Raw genomic sequence first — 18,296 nt, forward strand, 5'->3', positions numbered from 1 at the left:
GTCTAGGAGGAGGTGCACAGAGTAATGTAGAAGGCAGAGGACAGGTCTAGGAGGAGGAGCACAGAGTAATGTACAAGGCAGAGGACAGGTCTAGGAGGAAGAGCACAGAGTAATGTAGAAGGCAGAGGACAGGTCTAGGAGGTGGAGCACAGAGCAATGTAGAAGACAGAAGACAGGTCTAGGAGGAGGAGCACAGAGTAATGTAGAAGGCAGAGGACAGGTCTAAGAGAAGGAGCACAGAGTAATGTCGAAGGCAGAGGACAGGTCTAGGAGGAGGAGCACAGAGTAATGTAGAAGGCAGAGGACGGGTCTAGGAGGAGGAGCACAGAGTAATGTAGAAGGCAGAGTACAGGTCTAGGAGGAGGAGCACAGAGTAATGTAGAAGGCAGAGGACAGGTCTAAGAGAAGGAGCACAGGGTAATGTAGAAGGCAGAGGACAGATCTAAGAGAAGGAGCACAGAGTAATGTAGAAGGCAGAGGACGGGTCTAGGAGGAGGAGCACAGAGTAATGTAGAAGGCAGAGGACGGGTCTAGGAGGAGGAGCACAGAGTAATGTAGAAGGCAGAGGACAGGTCTAGGAGGAGGAGCACATAGTAATGTAGAAGGCAGAGGACAGGTCTAAGAGAAGGAGCACAGGGTAATGTAGAAGGCAGAGGACAGGTCTAGGAGGAAGAGCACGGAGTAATGTAGAAGGCAGAGGACAGGTCTAGGAGGAAGAGCACAGAGTAATGTAGAAGGCAGAGGACAGGTCTAGGAGGAGGAGCACAGAGTAATGTAGAAGGCAGAGGACAGGTCTAGGAGGAAGAGCACAGAGTAATGTAGAAGGCAGAGGACAGGTCTAGGAGGTGGAGCACAGAGCAATGTAGAAGACAGAAGACAGGTCTAGGAGGAGGAGCACAGAGTAATGTAGAAGGCAGAGGACAGGTCTAAGAGAAGGAGCACAGAGTAATGTCGAAGGCAGAGGACAGGTCTAGGAGGAGGAGCACAGAGTAATGTAGAAGGCAGAGGACGGGTCTAGGAGGAGGAGCACAGAGTAATGTAGAAGGCAGAGTACAGATCTAGGAGGAGGAGCACAGAGTAATGTAGAAGGCAGAGGACAGGTCTAAGTGAAGGAGCACAGGGTAATGTAGAAGGCAGAGGACAGATCTAAGAGAAGGAGCACAGAGTAATGTAGAAGGCAGAGGACGGGTCTAGGAGGAGGAGCACAGAGTAATGTAGAAGGCAGAGGACGGGTCTAGGAGGAGGAGCACAGAGTAATGTAGAAGGCAGAGGACGGGTCTAGGAGGAGGAGCACAGAGTAATGTAGAAGGCAGAGGACAGGTCTAGGAGGAGGAGCACAGAGTAATGTAGAAGGCAGAGGACAGGTCTAAGAGAAGGAGCACAGGATAATGTAGAAGGCAGAGGACAGATCTAAGAGAAGGAGCACAGAGTAATGTAGAAGGCAGAGTACAGGTCTAGGAGGAGGAGCACAGAGTAATGTAGAAGACAGAGGACAGGTCTAAGAGAAGGAGCACAGGGTAATGTAGAAGGCAGAGGACAGATCTAAGAGAAGGAGAACAGAGTAATGTAGAAGGCAGAGGACGGGTCTAGGAGGAGGAGTACAGACTAATGTAGAAGGCAGAGGACGGGTCTAGGAGGAGGAGCACAGAGTAATGTAGAAGGCAGAGGACGGGTCTAGGAGGAGGAGCACAGAGTAATGTAGAAGGCAGAGGACAGGTCTAGGAGGAGGAGCACAGAGTAATGTAGAAGGCAGAGAACAGGTCTAGGAGAAGGAGCACAGGGTAATGTAGTAGGCAGAGGACAGGTCTAGGAGGAGGAGCACAGAGTAATGTAGAAGGCAGAGGACAGATCTAGGAGGAGGAGCACAGAGTAATGTAGAAGGCAGAGGGCAGGTCTAGGAGGAGGAGCACAGAGTAATGTATAAGGCAGAGGACAGGTCTAGGAGGAGGAGCACAGAGTAATGTAGAAGGCAGAGGACAGGTCTAGGAGGAGGAGCACAGAGTAATGTAGAAGGCAGAGGACAGGTCTAGGAGGAGGAGCACAGAGTAATGTAGAAGGCAGAGGACAGGTCTAGGAGGAGGTGCACAGAGTAATGTAGAAGGCAGAGGACAGGTCTAGGAGGAGGAGCACAGAGTAATGTAGAAGGCAGAGGACAGGTCTAGGAGGAGGAGCACAGAGTAATGTAGAAGGCAGAGAAGGGGTCTAGGAGGAGGAGCACAGAGCAATGTAGAAGGCAGAGGACAGGTCTAGGAGGAGGTGCACAGAGTAATGTAGAAGGCAGAGGACAGGTCTAGGAGGAGGAGCACAGAGTAATGTAGAAGGCAGAGGACAGGTCTAGGAGGTGGAGCACAGAGCAATGTAGAAGACAGAAGACAGGTCTAGGAGGAGGAGCACAGAGTAATGTAGAAGGCAGAGGACAGGTCTAAGAGAAGGAGCACAGAGTAATGTTGAAGGCAGAGGACAGGTCTAGGAGGAGGAGCACAGAGCAATGTAGAAGGCAGAGGACGGGTCTAGGAGGAGGAGCACAGAGTAATGTAGAAGGCAGAGTAGAGGTCTAGGAGGAGGAGCAGAGTAATGTAGAAGGCAGAGTACAGGTCTAGGAGGAGGAGCAGAGTAATGTAGAAGGCAGAGGACAGGTCTAGGAGGAGGAGCCCAGAGTAATGTAGAAGGCAGAGTACAGGTCTAGGAGGAGGAGCACAGAGTAATGTAGAAGGCAGAGGAAAGGTCTAGGAGGAGGAGCACAGAGTAATGTAGAAGGCAGAAGACAGGTCTAGGAGGAGGAGCACAGAGTAATGTAGAAGGCAGAGGACAGGTCTAGGAGCAGGAGCACAGAGTAATGTAGAAGGCAGAGGACAGGTCTAGGAGGTGGAGCACAGAGCAATGTAGAAGGCAGAGGACAGGTCTAGGAGGAGGAGCACAGAGTAATGTAGAAGGCTGAGGACAGGTCTAGGAGGAGGAGCACAGAGTAATGTAGAGGGGGAGGACAGGTCTAGGAGGAGGAGCACAGAGTAATGTAGAAGGCAGAGGACAGGTCTAGGAGGTGGAGCACAGAGCAATGTAGAAGGCAGAGGACAGGTCTAGGAGGTGGAGCACAGAGTAATGTAGGAGGCAGAGGACAGGTCTAGGAGGAGGAGCACAGAGTAATGTAGTAGGCAGTGGACAGGTCTAGGAGGAGGAGCACAGAGTAATGTAGAAAGCAGAGAACCGGTCTAGGAGGAGGAGCACAGAGTAATGTAGTAGGCAGAGGACAGGTCTAGGAGGAGGAGCACAGAGTAATGTAGAAAGCAGAGAACAGGTCTAGGAGGAGGAGCACAGAGTAATGTAGTAGGCAGAGGACAGGTCTAGGAGGAGGAGCACAGAGTAATGTAGAAGGCAGAGGACAGGTCTAGGAGGAGGAGCATAGAGTAATGTAGAAGGCAGAGGACAGGTCTAGGAGGAGGAGCAAAGAGCAATGTAGAAGACAGGATGGGTCTAGGAGGAGGAGCACAGAGTAATGTAAAAGGCAGAGGACAGGTCTAGGAGAAGGAGAACAGAGTAATGTAGAAGGCAGAGGACAGGTCTAGGAGGAGGAGCACAGAGTAATGTAGAAGGCAGAGGACAGGTCTAGGAGGAGGAGCACAGAGTAATGTAGAAGGCAGAGGACAGATCTAGGAGGAGGAGCACAGAGTAATGTATAAGGCAGAGGACAGGTCTAGGAGGAGGAGCACAGAGTAATGTAGAAGGCAGAGGACAGGTCTAGGAGGAGGAGCACAGAGTAATGTAGAAGGCAGAGGACAGGTCTAGGAGGAGGAGCACAGAGTAATGTAGAAGGCCGAGGACAGGTCTAGGAGGAGGTGCACAGAGTAATGTAGAAGGCAGAGGACAGGTCTAGGAGGAGGAGCACAGAGTAATGTAGAAGGCAGAGAACGGGTCTAGGAGGAGGAGCACAGAGCAATGTAGAAGGCAGAGGACAGGTCTAGGAGGAGGTGCACAGAGTAATGTAGAAGGCAGAGGACAGGTCTAGGAGGAGGAGCACAGAGTAATGTAGAAGGCAGAGGACAGGTCTAGGAGGAGGAGCACAGAGTAATGTAGAAGGCAGAGGACAGGTCTAGGAGGAAGAGCACAGAGTAATGTAGAAGGCAGAGGACAGGTCTAGGAGGTGGAGCACAGAGCAATGTAGAAGACAGAAGACAGGTCTAGGAGGAGGAGCACAGAGTAATGTAGAAGGCAGAGGACAGGTCTAAGAGAAGGAGCACAGAGTAATGTCGAAGGCAGAGGACAGGTCAAGGAGGAGGAGCACAGAGTAATGTAGAAGGCAGAGGACGGGTCTAGGAGGAGGAGCACAGAGTAATGTAGAAGGCAGAGTACAGGTCTAGGAGGAGGAGCACAGAGTAATGTAGAAGGCAGAGGACAGGTCTAAGAGAAGGAGCACAGGGTAATGTAGAAGGCAGAGGACAGATCTAAGAGAAGGAGCACAGAGAAATGTAGAAGGCAGAGGACGGGTCTAGGAGGAGGAGCACAGAGTAATGTAGAAGGCAGAGAACGGGTCTAGGAGGAGGAGCACAGAGCAATGTAGAAGGCAGAGGACAGGTCTAGGAGGAGGTGCACAGAGTAATGTAGAAGGCAGAGGACAGGTCTAGGAGGAGGAGCACAGAGTAATGTAGAAGGCAGAGGACAGGTCTAGGAGGAAGAGCACAGAGTAATGTAGAAGGCAGAGGACAGGTCTAGGAGGAAGAGCACAGAGTAATGTAGAAGGCAGAGTACAGGTCTAGGAGGAGGAGCACAGAGTAATGTAGAAGGCAGAGGACAGGTCTAAGAGAAGGAGCACAGAGTAATGTCGAAGGCAGAGGACAGGTCTAGGAGGAGGAGCACAGAGTAATGTAGAAGGCAGAGGACGGGTCTAGGAGGAGGAGCACAGAGTAATGTAGAAGGCAGAGTACAGGTCTAGGAGGAGGAGCACAGAGTAATGTAGAAGGCAGAGGACAGGTCTAAGAGAAGGAGCACAGAGAAATGTAGAAGACAGAGGACAGATCTAAGAGAAGGAGCACAGAGAAATGTAGAAGACAGAGGACAGGTCTAGGAGGAGGAGCACAGAGTAATGTAGAAGACAGAGGACAGATCTAAGAGAAGGAGCACAGGGTAATGTAGAAGACAGAGGACAGATCTAAGAGAAGGAGCACAGAGAAATGTAGAAGACAGAGGACGGGTCTAGGAGGAGGAGCACAGAGTAATGTAGAAGGCAGAGGACAGGTCTAAGAGAAGGAGCACAGAGTAATGTCGAAGGCAGAGGACAGGTCAAGGAGGAGGAGCACAGAGTAATGTAGAAGGCAGAGGACGGGTCTAGGAGGAGGAGCACAGAGTAATGTAGAAGGCAGAGTACAGGTCTAGGAGGAGGAGCACAGAGTAATGTAGAAGGCAGAGGACAGGTCTAAGAGAAGGAGCACAGGGTAATGTAGAAGGCAGAGGACAGATCTAAGAGAAGGAGCACAGAGAAATGTAGAAGACAGAGGACGGGTCTAGGAGGAGGAGCACAGAGTAATGTAGAAGGCAGAGAACGGGTCTAGGAGGAGGAGCACAGAGCAATGTAGAAGGCAGAGGACAGGTCTAGGAGGAGGTGCACAGAGTAATGTAGAAGGCAGAGGACAGGTCTAGGAGGAGGAGCACAGAGTAATGTAGAAGGCAGAGGACAGGTCTAGGAGGAAGAGCACAGAGTAATGTAGAAGGCAGAGGACAGGTCTAGGAGGAAGAGCACAGAGTAATGTAGAAGGCAGAGTACAGGTCTAGGAGGAGGAGCACAGAGTAATGTAGAAGGCAGAGGACAGGTCTAAGAGAAGGAGCACAGAGTAATGTCGAAGGCAGAGGACAGGTCTAGGAGGAGGAGCACAGAGTAATGTAGAAGGCAGAGGACGGGTCTAGGAGGAGGAGCACAGAGTAATGTAGAAGGCAGAGTACAGGTCTAGGAGGAGGAGCACAGAGTAATGTAGAAGGCAGAGGACAGGTCTAAGAGAAGGAGCACAGAGAAATGTAGAAGACAGAGGACAGATCTAAGAGAAGGAGCACAGAGAAATGTAGAAGACAGAGGACAGGTCTAGGAGGAGGAGCACAGAGTAATGTAGAAGACAGAGGACAGATCTAAGAGAAGGAGCACAGGGTAATGTAGAAGACAGAGGACAGATCTAAGAGAAGGAGCACAGAGAAATGTAGAAGACAGAGGACGGGTCTAGGAGGAGGAGCACAGAGTAATGTAGAAGGCAGAGAACGGGTCTAGGAGGAGGAGCACAGAGCAATGTAGAAGGCAGAGGACAGGTCTAGGAGGAGGTGCACAGAGTAATGTAGAAGGCAGAGGACAGGTCTAGGAGGAGGAGCACAGAGTAATGTAGAAGGCAGAGGACAGGTCTAGGAGGAGGAGCACAGAGTAATGTAGAAGGCAGAGGACAGGTCTAGGAGGAGGAGCACAGAGTAATGTAGAACGCAGAGGACAGGTCTAGGAGGAGGAGCACAGAGCAATGTAGAAGGCAGAGGACAGGTCTAGGAGGAGGTGCACAGAGTAATGTAGAAGGCAGAGAACGGGTCTAGGAGGAGGAGCACAGAGCAATGTAGAAGGCAGAGGACAGGTCTAGGAGGAGGTGCACAGAGTAATGTAGAAGGCAGAGGACAGGTCTAGGAGGAGGAGCACAGAGTAATGTAGAAGGCAGAGGACAGGTCTAGGAGGAGAAGCACAGAGTAATGTAGAAGGCAGAGGACAGGTCTAAGAGAAGGAGCACAGAGTAATGTCGAAGGCAGAGGACAGGTCTAGGAGGAGGAGCACAGATTAATGTAGAAGGCAGAGGACGGGTCTAGGAGGAGGAGCACAGAGCAATGTAGAAGGCAGAGGACAGGTCTAGGAGGAGGAGCACAGAGTAATGTAGAAGGCAGAGAACGGGTCTAGGAGGAGGAGCACAGAGTAATGTAGAAGGCAGAGGACAGGTCTAAGAGAAGGAGCACAGAGTAATGTCGAAGGCAGAGGACAGGTCTAGGAGGAGGAGCACAGAGTAATGTAGAAGGCAGAGTACAGGTCTAGGAGGAGGAGCACAGAGCAATGTAGAAGGCAGAGGACAGGTCTAGGAGGAGGTGCACAGAGTAATGTAGAAGGCAGAGGACAGGTCTAGGAGGAGGAGCACAGGGTAATGTAGAAGGCAGAGGACAGGTCTAGGAGGAGGAGCACAGAGTAATGTAGAAGGCAGAGGACAGGTCTAGGAGGAGGAGCACAGAGTAATGTAGAAGGCAGAGGACAGGTCTAAGAGAAGGAGCACAGAGTAATGTAGAAGGCAGAGGACAGGTCTAGGAGGAGGAGCACAGAGTAATGTAGAAGGCAGAGGACAGGTCTAGGAGGAGGAGCACAGAGTAATGTAGAAGGCAGAGGACAGGTCTAGGAGGAAGAGCACAGAGTAATGTAGAAGGCAGAGGACAGGTCTAGGAGGAGGAGCACAGAGTAATGTAGAAGGCAGAGGACAGGTCTAGGAGGAGGAGCACAGAGTAATGTAGAGGGGGAGGACAGGTCTACGAGGAGGAGCAAAGAGTAATGTAGAAGGCAGAGAACGGGTCTAGGAGGAGGAGCACAGAGTAATGTAGAAGGCAGAGGACAGGTCTACGAGGAGGAGCAAAGAGTAATGTAGAAGGCAGAGGACAGGTCTAGGAGGAGGAGCACAGAGTAATGTAGAAGGCAGAGGACAGGTCTAGGAGGAGGAGCACAGAGTAATGTAGAAGGCAGAGGACAGGTCTAGGAGGAAGAGCACAGAGTAATGTAGAAGGCAGAGGACGGGTCTAGAAGGAGGAGCACAGAGTAATGTAGAAGGCAGAGGACAGGTCTAGGAGGTGGAGCACAGAGTAATGTAGGAGGCAGAGGACAGGTCTAGGAGGAGGAGCACAGAGTAATGTAGAAGGCAGAGGACAGGTCTAAGAGAAGGAGCACAGAGAAATGTAGAAGACAGAGGACAGATCTAAGAGAAGGAGCACAGAGAAATGTAGAAGACAGAGGACAGGTCTAGGAGGAGGAGCACAGAGTAATGTAGAAGACAGAGGACAGATCTAAGAGAAGGAGCACAGGGTAATGTAGAAGACAGAGGACAGATCTAAGAGAAGGAGCACAGAGAAATGTAGAAGACAGAGGACGGGTCTAGGAGGAGGAGCACAGAGTAATGTAGAAGGCAGAGAACGGGTCTAGGAGGAGGAGCACAGAGCAATGTAGAAGGCAGAGGACAGGTCTAGGAGGAGGTGCACAGAGTAATGTAGAAGGCAGAGGACAGGTCTAGGAGGAGGAGCACAGAGTAATGTAGAAGGCAGAGGACAGGTCTAGGAGGAGGAGCACAGAGTAATGTAGAAGGCAGAGGACAGGTCTAGGAGGAAGAGCACAGAGTAATGTAGAAGGCAGAGGACAGGTCTAGGAGGAGGAGCACAGAGTAATGTAGAAGGCAGAGGACAGGTCTAGGAGGAGGAGCACAGAGTAATGTAGAGGGGGAGGACAGGTATACGAGGAGGAGCAAAGAGTAATGTAGAAGGCAGAGAACGGGTCTAGGAGGAGGAGCACAGAGTAATGTAGAAGGCAGAGGACAGGTCTAGGAGGAGGAGCACAGAGTAATGTAGAAGGCAGAGGACAGGTCTAGGAGGAAGAGCACAGAGTAATGTAGAAGGCAGAGGACAGGTCTAGGAGGAGGAGCACAGAGTAATGTAGAAGGCAGAGGACAGGTCTAGGAGGAGGAGCACAGAGAAATGTAGAAGACAGAGGACGGGTCTAGGAGGAGGAGCACAGAGTAATGTAGAAGGCAGAGAACGGGTCTAGGAGGAGGAGCACAGAGCAATGTAGAAGGCAGAGGACAGGTCTAGGAGGAGGTGCACAGAGTAATGTAGAAGGCAGAGGACAGGTCTAGGAGGAGGAGCACAGAGTAATGTAGAAGGCAGAGGACAGGTCTAGGAGGAGGAGCACAGAGTAATGTAGAAGGCAGAGGACAGGTCTAGGAGGAAGAGCACAGAGTAATGTAGAAGGCAGAGGACAGGTCTAGGAGGAGGAGCACAGAGTAATGTAGAAGGCAGAGGACAGGTCTAGGAGGAGGAGCACAGAGTAATGTAGAGGGGGAGGACAGGTCTACGAGGAGGAGCAAAGAGTAATGTAGAAGGCAGAGAACAGGTCTAGAAGGAGGAGCACAGAGTAATGTAGAAGGCAGAGGACGGGTCTAGGAGGAGGAGCACAGAGTAATGTAGAAGGCAGAGGACAGGTCTAGGAGGAGGAGCACAGAGTAATGTAGAAGGCAGAGGACAGGTCTAGGAGGAAGAGCACAGAGTAATGTAGAAGGCAGAGGACGGGTCTAGAAGGAGGAGCACAGAGTAATGTAGAAGGCAGAGGACGGGTCTAGGAGGAGGAGCACAGAGTAATGTAGAAGGCAGAGGACAGGTCTAGGAGGAGGAGCACAGAGTAATGTAGAAGGGAGAGGACAGGTCTAGGAGGAGGAGCACAGAGCAATGTAGAAGGCAGAGGACAGGTCTAGGAGGAGGAGCACAGAGTAATGTAGAAGGCAGAGGACAGGTCTAGGAGGAGGAGCACAGAGTAATGTAGAAGACAGAGGACAGATCTAAGAGAAGGAGCACAGGGTAATGTAGAAGACAGAGGACAGATCTAAGAGAAGGAGCACAGAGAAATGTAGAAGACAGAGGACGGGTCTAGGAGGAGGAGCACAGAGTAATGTAGAAGGCAGAGAACGGGTCTAGGAGGAGGAGCACAGAGCAATGTAGAAGGCAGAGGACAGGTCTAGGAGGAGGTGCACAGAGTAATGTAGAAGGCAGAGAACGGGTCTAGGAGGAGGAGCACAGAGCAATGTAGAAGGCAGAGGACAGGTCTAGGAGGAGGTGCACAGAGTAATGTAGAAGGCAGAGAACGGGTCTAGGAGGAGGAGCACAGAGCAATGTAGAAGGCAGAGGACAGGTCTAGGAGGAGGTGCACAGAGTAATGTAGAAGGCAGAGGACAGGTCTAGGAGGAGGAGCACAGAGTAATGTAGAAGGCAGAGGACAGGTCTAGGAGGAGAAGCACAGAGTAATGTAGAAGGCAGAGGACAGGTCTAAGAGAAGGAGCACAGAGTAATGTCGAAGGCAGAGGACAGGTCTAGGAGGAGGAGCACAGATTAATGTAGAAGGCAGAGGACGGGTCTAGGAGGAGGAGCACAGAGCAATGTAGAAGGCAGAGGACAGGTCTAGGAGGAGGAGCACAGAGTAATGTAGAAGGCAGAGAACGGGTCTAGGAGGAGGAGCACAGAGTAATGTAGAAGGCAGAGGACAGGTCTAAGAGAAGGAGCACAGAGTAATGTCGAAGGCAGAGGACAGGTCTAGGAGGAGGAGCACAGAGTAATGTAGAAGGCAGAGTACAGGTCTAGGAGGAGGAGCACAGAGCAATGTAGAAGGCAGAGGACAGGTCTAGGAGGAGGTGCACAGAGTAATGTAGAAGGCAGAGAACGGGTCTAGGAGGAGGAGCACAGAGCAATGTAGAAGGCAGAGGACAGGTCTAGGAGGAGGTGCACAGAGTAATGTAGAAGGCAGAGGACAGGTCTAGGAGGAGGAGCACAGAGTAATGTAGAAGGCAGAGGACAGGTCTAGGAGGAGAAGCACAGAGTAATGTAGAAGGCAGAGGACAGGTCTAAGAGAAGGAGCACAGAGTAATGTCGAAGGCAGAGGACAGGTCTAGGAGGAGGAGCACAGATTAATGTAGAAGGCAGAGGACGGGTCTAGGAGGAGGAGCACAGAGCAATGTAGAAGGCAGAGGACAGGTCTAGGAGGAGGAGCACAGAGTAATGTAGAAGGCAGAGAACGGGTCTAGGAGGAGGAGCACAGAGTAATGTAGAAGGCAGAGGACAGGTCTAAGAGAAGGAGCACAGAGTAATGTCGAAGGCAGAGGACAGGTCTAGGAGGAGGAGCACAGAGTAATGTAGAAGGCAGAGTACAGGTCTAGGAGGAGGAGCACAGAGCAATGTAGAAGGCAGAGGACAGGTCTAGGAGGAGGTGCACAGAGTAATGTAGAAGGCAGAGGACAGGTCTAGGAGGAGGAGCACAGGGTAATGTAGAAGGCAGAGGACAGGTCTAGGAGGAGGAGCACAGAGTAATGTAGAAGGCAGAGGACAGGTCTAGGAGGAGGAGCACAGAGTAATGTAGAAGGCAGAGGACAGGTCTAAGAGAAGGAGCACAGAGTAATGTAGAAGGCAGAGGACAGGTCTAGGAGGAGGAGCACAGAGTAATGTAGAAGGCAGAGGACAGGTCTAGGAGGAGGAGCACAGAGTAATGTAGAAGGCAGAGGACAGGTCTAGGAGGAAGAGCACAGAGTAATGTAGAAGGCAGAGGACAGGTCTAGGAGGAGGAGCACAGAGTAATGTAGAAGGCAGAGGACAGGTCTAGGAGGAGGAGCACAGAGTAATGTAGAGGGGGAGGACAGGTCTACGAGGAGGAGCAAAGAGTAATGTAGAAGGCAGAGAACGGGTCTAGGAGGAGGAGCACAGAGTAATGTAGAAGGCAGAGGACAGGTCTACGAGGAGGAGCAAAGAGTAATGTAGAAGGCAGAGGACAGGTCTAGGAGGAGGAGCACAGAGTAATGTAGAAGGCAGAGGACAGGTCTAGGAGGAGGAGCACAGAGTAATGTAGAAGGCAGAGGACAGGTCTAGGAGGAAGAGCACAGAGTAATGTAGAAGGCAGAGGACGGGTCTAGAAGGAGGAGCACAGAGTAATGTAGAAGGCAGAGGACAGGTCTAGGAGGTGGAGCACAGAGTAATGTAGGAGGCAGAGGACAGGTCTAGGAGGAGGAGCACAGAGTAATGTAGAAGGCAGAGGACAGGTCTAAGAGAAGGAGCACAGAGAAATGTAGAAGACAGAGGACAGATCTAAGAGAAGGAGCACAGAGAAATGTAGAAGACAGAGGACAGGTCTAGGAGGAGGAGCACAGAGTAATGTAGAAGACAGAGGACAGATCTAAGAGAAGGAGCACAGGGTAATGTAGAAGACAGAGGACAGATCTAAGAGAAGGAGCACAGAGAAATGTAGAAGACAGAGGACGGGTCTAGGAGGAGGAGCACAGAGTAATGTAGAAGGCAGAGAACGGGTCTAGGAGGAGGAGCACAGAGCAATGTAGAAGGCAGAGGACAGGTCTAGGAGGAGGTGCACAGAGTAATGTAGAAGGCAGAGGACAGGTCTAGGAGGAGGAGCACAGAGTAATGTAGAAGGCAGAGGACAGGTCTAGGAGGAGGAGCACAGAGTAATGTAGAAGGCAGAGGACAGGTCTAGGAGGAAGAGCACAGAGTAATGTAGAAGGCAGAGGACAGGTCTAGGAGGAGGAGCACAGAGTAATGTAGAAGGCAGAGGACAGGTCTAGGAGGAGGAGCACAGAGTAATGTAGAGGGGGAGGACAGGTATACGAGGAGGAGCAAAGAGTAATGTAGAAGGCAGAGAACGGGTCTAGGAGGAGGAGCACAGAGTAATGTAGAAGGCAGAGGACAGGTCTAGGAGGAGGAGCACAGAGTAATGTAGAAGGCAGAGGACAGGTCTAGGAGGAAGAGCACAGAGTAATGTAGAAGGCAGAGGACAGGTCTAGGAGGAGGAGCACAGAGTAATGTAGAAGGCAGAGGACAGGTCTAGGAGGAGGAGCACAGAGAAATGTAGAAGACAGAGGACGGGTCTAGGAGGAGGAGCACAGAGTAATGTAGAAGGCAGAGAACGGGTCTAGGAGGAGGAGCACAGAGCAATGTAGAAGGCAGAGGACAGGTCTAGGAGGAGGTGCACAGAGTAATGTAGAAGGCAGAGGACAGGTCTAGGAGGAGGAGCACAGAGTAATGTAGAAGGCAGAGGACAGGTCTAGGAGGAGGAGCACAGAGTAATGTAGAAGGCAGAGGACAGGTCTAGGAGGAAGAGCACAGAGTAATGTAGAAGGCAGAGGACAGGTCTAGGAGGAGGAGCACAGAGTAATGTAGAAGGCAGAGGACAGGTCTAGGAGGAGGAGCACAGAGTAATGTAGAGGGGGAGGACAGGTCTACGAGGAGGAGCAAAGAGTAATGTAGAAGGCAGAGAACAGGTCTAGAAGGAGGAGCACAGAGTAATGTAGAAGGCAGAGGACGGGTCTAGGAGGAGGAGCACAGAGTAATGTAGAAGGCAGAGGACAGGTCTAGGAGGAGGAGCACAGAGTAATGTAGAAGGCAGAGGACAGGTCTAGGAGGAAGAGCACAGAGTAATGTAGAAGGCAGAGGACGGGTCTAGAAGGAGGAGCACAGAGTAATGTAGAAGGCAGAGGACGGGTCTAGGAGGAGGAGCACAGAGTAATGTAGAAGGCAGAGGACAGGTCTAGGAGGAGGAGCACAGAGTAATGTAGAAGGCAGAGGACAGGTCTAGGAGGAAGAGCACAGAGTAATGTAGAAGGCAGAGGACGGGTCTAGAAGGAGGAGCACAGAGTAATGTAGAAGGCAGAGGACAGGTCTAGGAGGTGGAGCACAGAGTAATGTAGGAGGCAGAGGACAGGTCTAGGAGGAGGAGCACAGAGTAATGTAGAAGGCAGAGGACAGGTCTACGAGGAGGAGCAAAGAGTAATGTAGAAGGCAGAGGACAGGTCTAGGAGGAGGAGCACAGAGTAATGTAGAAGGCAGAGGACAGGTCTAGGAGGAAGAGCACAGAGTAATGTAGAAGGCAGAGGACAGGTCTAGGAGGAGGAGCACAGAGTAATGTAGAAGGCAGAGGACAGGTCTAGGAGGAAGAGCACAGAGTAATGTAGAAGGTAGAGGACAGGTCTAGGAGGAGGAGCACAGAGTAATGTAGAAGGCAGAGGACAGGTCTAGGAGGAGGTGCACAGAGTAATGTAGAAAGCAGAGGACAGGTCTAGGAGGAGGAGCACAGAGTAATGTAGAAGGCAGAGGACAGGTCTAGGAGGAGGAGCACAGAGTAATGTAGAAGGCAGAGGACAGGTCTAGGAGGAAGAGCACAGAGTAATGTAGAAGGCAGAGGACAGGTCTAGGAGGAGGAGCACAGAGTAATGTAGAAGGCAGAGGACAGGTCTAGGAGGAAGAGCACAGAGTAATGTAGAAGGTAGAGGACGGGTCTAGGAGGAGGAGCACAGAGTAATGTAGAAGGCAGAGGACGGGTCTAGAAGGAGGAGCACAGAGTAATGTAGAAGGCAGAGGACGGGTCTAGGAGGAGGAGCACAGAGTAATGTAGGAGGCAGAGTACAGGTCTAGGAGGAGAAGCACAGAGTAATGTAGAAGGCAGAGGACAGGTCTAGGAGGAGGAGCACAGAGTAATGTAGAAGGCAGAGGACAGGTCTAGGAGGAGGAGCACAGAGTAATGTAGAAGGCAGAGGACAGGTCTAGGAGGAGGAGCACAGAGTAATGTAGAAGGCAGAGGACAGGTCTAGGAGGAGGAGCACAGAGCAATGTAGAAGGCAGAGGACAGGTCTAGGAGGAGGAGCACAGAGTAATGTAGAAGGCAGAGGACAGGTCTAGGAGGAGGAGCACAGAGTAATGTAGAAGGCAGAGGACAGGTCTAGGAGGAGGAGCACAGAGTAATGTAGAAGGCAGAGGACAGGTCTAGGAGGAGGAGCACAGAGTAATGTAGAAGGCAGAGGACAGGTCTAGGAGGAGGAGCACAGAGTAATGTAGAGGGGGAGGACAGGTCTACGAGGAGGAGCAAAGAGTAATGTAGAAGGCAGAGAACGGGTCTAGGAGGAGGAGCACAGAGTAATGTAGAAGGCAGAGGACAGGTCTACGAGGAGGAGCAAAGAGTAATGTAGAAGGCAGAGGACAGGTCTAGGAGGAGGAGCACAGAGTAATGTAGAAGGCAGAGGACAGGTCTAGGAGGAGGAGCACAGAGTAATGTAGAAGGCAGAGGACAGGTCTAGGAGGAAGAGCACAGAGTAATGTAGAAGGCAGAGGACGGGTCTAGAAGGAGGAGCACAGAGTAATGTAGAAGGCAGAGGACAGGTCTAGGAGGAGGAGCACAGAGTAATGTAGAAGGCAGAGGACAGGTCTAGGAGGAGGAGCACAGAGTAATGTAGAAGGCAGAGGACGGGTCTAGGAGGAGGAGCACAGAGTAATGTAGAAGGCAGAGGACAGGTCTAGGAGGAGGAGCACAGAGTAATGTAGAAGGCAGAGGAAAGGTCTCAGACCTCAGAAGTGGAGGCCAATGTGGTGACACATCATATTTTTATTTTTGGGTATGTCTTATTAGAATGCATCTTTATCTCTTTACTATTGATTTAACTATTTGTGTGCATTACATTGAACTAACTTTCCACAGATCCAACTTTCAGAATTGCTTTGTAATTAACTTTGTGGATATACATATGTGCATATACTGTACATACCTGTTATCCTCATTCCTTGGTAGTATTCTGCCATCTAGTGGCTATCTTTTTTATTGTTCCCTTATCTTCATTATTTTCTGTGTCTCATCGGCCTCCCCTTCCTTTAATTTCCTCTTGCTTTGAATTATTAACTTTTTATTTTTTTGCGTTGTGCAATAAAATATTTATTGTTGGTATACATTTGATTGATTTCTGATTATAGATAATGGAGGGATTTTTAGTCAATAGAAATTCCTCTTGAGGAAATCGAGTGTTGAGCATTTTGTGCCTCTTGGAGATAGTTTTCATTTGTTTAGGACTTTTGAGGCAGATATAGAGTGATGACAAGTTAACAGGACAAGGAGGCCACATGTTACAGTGTATATGGACACTATGTGGCACTAACAGTCTGGGTAATGCCTGCTACTACTTATATGGACACTGTCTGGCTCATATGATATGTCCTGGTTCTGTTGTTACCTGTTATTTTTCGGACCTTAGTGAGGATTTCCTTCAGCTCGCTTTCCTCCGCGGAGGCGATCTGTGTGTTCGCACTGTGAGATAATGGAGGATAACACCAGGATTACATCGGTCATGTAGCAGAGACTCTGATAGATTTTGGAATATATGATCATTTTCCCTCGTACTGTACGATATCTTTGGGGCAGTGATATAAATGTGGAGTTCTCACCTGTAGACGAGCACAGGAACGATGAAATCCGCAGAGCGATCCACTAAGTCTGCGGTCAGCACTATGTTCATCATGTCTTCATAGTCAGAGCGCCATCTGACTGCACAGCCCAAAGGTAGAAAGTTCCCTGGATCATGGAAAAAGAGACATCTGGTAACTGGCATGGAGTCACACACACCAAATCTGCTATTCTTTTCTCGCTCTGCGCTATGGAGTCTTCTGTCAAAGTGTTCTACTCCTGATGGCATCTCATTGTTCTCTGGGGTCCAGAAAATATCATAAGAAGGGCATAACCAGGAATAACCGAACCAAGGACCTGGGCGCACAGACTACAATGTTACTAAGAACTAGCACTGCTCAATATCAGGCAGCTGTTACGAAATCAAATAAAATCACTCAATAAATCACTTTTAAGACTACATCTAGAATATTGGACTCAGTATTGGACACGTGAAGCAGCAAATATGGACAGAGATGAGGGATGCGCGTCACCTACTGGGGCCCTTCCAAAATGCTACTAAATTTGTCACTAGGGACAACAGTACTATCATCGATTTCATTTTCATCATATTTAAATTGGAAAAACACTCAAAGTAAGAAACATCAGAAGAACAGCAATTTATACATGTTCATCGCTGTTCACTGTTTCTTTGGGACCCTCAAGATGAATGTTTCCTGCAGCAGGATACGGAAGAGGGTCAGTAAGAGGAGGAGGAGCAGCAGCAGGTGGATGTGAAAGAAGACATTTAGTTAACCCAGGCACAGACAGGAGATGAGGTTGTTATTGTGAAATTCTGAATCCTATTGCAGCCATGAACATTGCCATCATGAAAGTGAACCAATAAGGCTCAGTCATGCTAGAGAATGCTTGTGGGATGACATATGCATTATTAGCATATACCTTTAAACTATCGCTATCAAATCAAAATGGAAGAATTGTTTTCAAAATTGGCATATTACCGGGAGAAGCCATGGTCCCTGCTTGGTGAAGCTTTCACTGTGACGACAACTGGAAATCACATGGCTGACTAGAAGACCCCCTTAGCTCTGTGGTGAACAAATGCTCCCCCACTAGTGCCAGCACAAGTATCACTTGTAACGAGAGGAAGGGGGGTATGGATCTCAGCACGCGGTAGAACTTGTCTGTCTGGGTTGGAACTTCGGTGGTGGCAGCCGATCCCATTGGTGAGGTGCCGCCAACATATAAAAAAAGAGAATTGTATCCGGCACATCCATCCCGGCAATAAAAGCAGAATTTATTGAATATTCAGTAAAAACAATAAAATGAGACACAAAATCTGGCGCGTTTCTGGCGCATGCAGGCGCCCTTAGTCATAGGACATAGGGTTGAATCATGGGAGAAAATGTAAATCCAGAAGGACCCAATCACTGTAGAGGAGCGGAGATCCCATTATAGAAACCAAAGCTGCGAGTATTCAGTGAAAAACATGAGAATAGAAACCGCTCGAGTGCAACAAGGTTACAAGAATTAATAATCTATAGATATGAAATAAATCATTTGTGTAGGTTATCCCATGTGGAGATTTAGTGTTGAGTTGTAAAATCCCAAGCCTTCACGTAAGGCGAGGTGTCTCCACCAGTGACCTCCTCGTCCTGGGCGAGTAACCGTCCGGTACCATGAAGTGTACAATGTGACATGCCACCTCTGTGACCTATAGTGAGGTGTTTGCTGCCCCTGGATAGGCGCCATTGATGTTACTGATATCAGCGATGTGATCAGCGATTCTCTTGTAACTTTCTAGTCCTGCAGCCGATATAGCGCGAGTTACATGTGCGGCATCCAATGCAATAAACTATGACGTGAATCCCAGGTAATGATAAGAGTCAATGTCATGTTCTTGGGGAAATGTGAAAGAATGTTCTGTATTCACAGCAAAGGTGCAAAGAAGACATCTACTGCCTGCCCATATATAAAAGACTCTAGAGGAAAGCCGCGAGGATGATTGTAGGACCATGCTGGGTGATAGGATCTTCCCAAGTGAGCACCCCCTCCTGGCGTCACATCTACATACCCATCAATGATTTTCCGGAGGGTTTCATCCTGGTTGACAATAGAGAAGTGTTGGAAAATAATCTCTTTTATTGCGATAGATTGCGGACTGTACGGTGTGGAGAAGGTAACAAGAGACATTGGATGGGTTACCATGGTCTTTATCACTATCTTGGCCGATGTCTAGGTTGATGTCATTGAACGCATGATTAATACTGACCCTTTTATACGTCTATCCACAATCTATCACTAATGACGGTGCGCTCTTTCAGGAAAGCACCGTCAC

The 18,296-nt window shown here is 49.8% G+C and overlaps 1 protein-coding gene across 1 annotated transcript in view; it reads right to left on the bottom strand.

The window, feature by feature from the left end:
• The window catches only part of LOC141161271 (uncharacterized), a 50,117-nt gene that overhangs the window by 19,062 nt on the left and 12,759 nt on the right, over positions 1-18,296 (bottom strand). The window contains exons 2-3 of the mRNA XM_073646067.1: positions 16,000-16,126; positions 15,789-15,862 (exon numbers count right to left, since the gene is read on the bottom strand). Of these exons, the coding sequence (XP_073502168.1) occupies positions 15,789-15,862; positions 16,000-16,126 (201 nt within the window). The remainder of the gene's footprint in view (positions 1-15,788; positions 15,863-15,999; positions 16,127-18,296) is intronic.

This window comes from Phyllobates terribilis, unplaced genomic scaffold (assembly GCF_046119375.1).
Source record: "Phyllobates terribilis strain yellow unplaced genomic scaffold, ASM4611937v1 Scaffold_9__5_contigs__length_417890890, whole genome shotgun sequence".
Taxonomy (NCBI): domain Eukaryota; kingdom Metazoa; phylum Chordata; class Amphibia; order Anura; family Dendrobatidae; genus Phyllobates; species Phyllobates terribilis.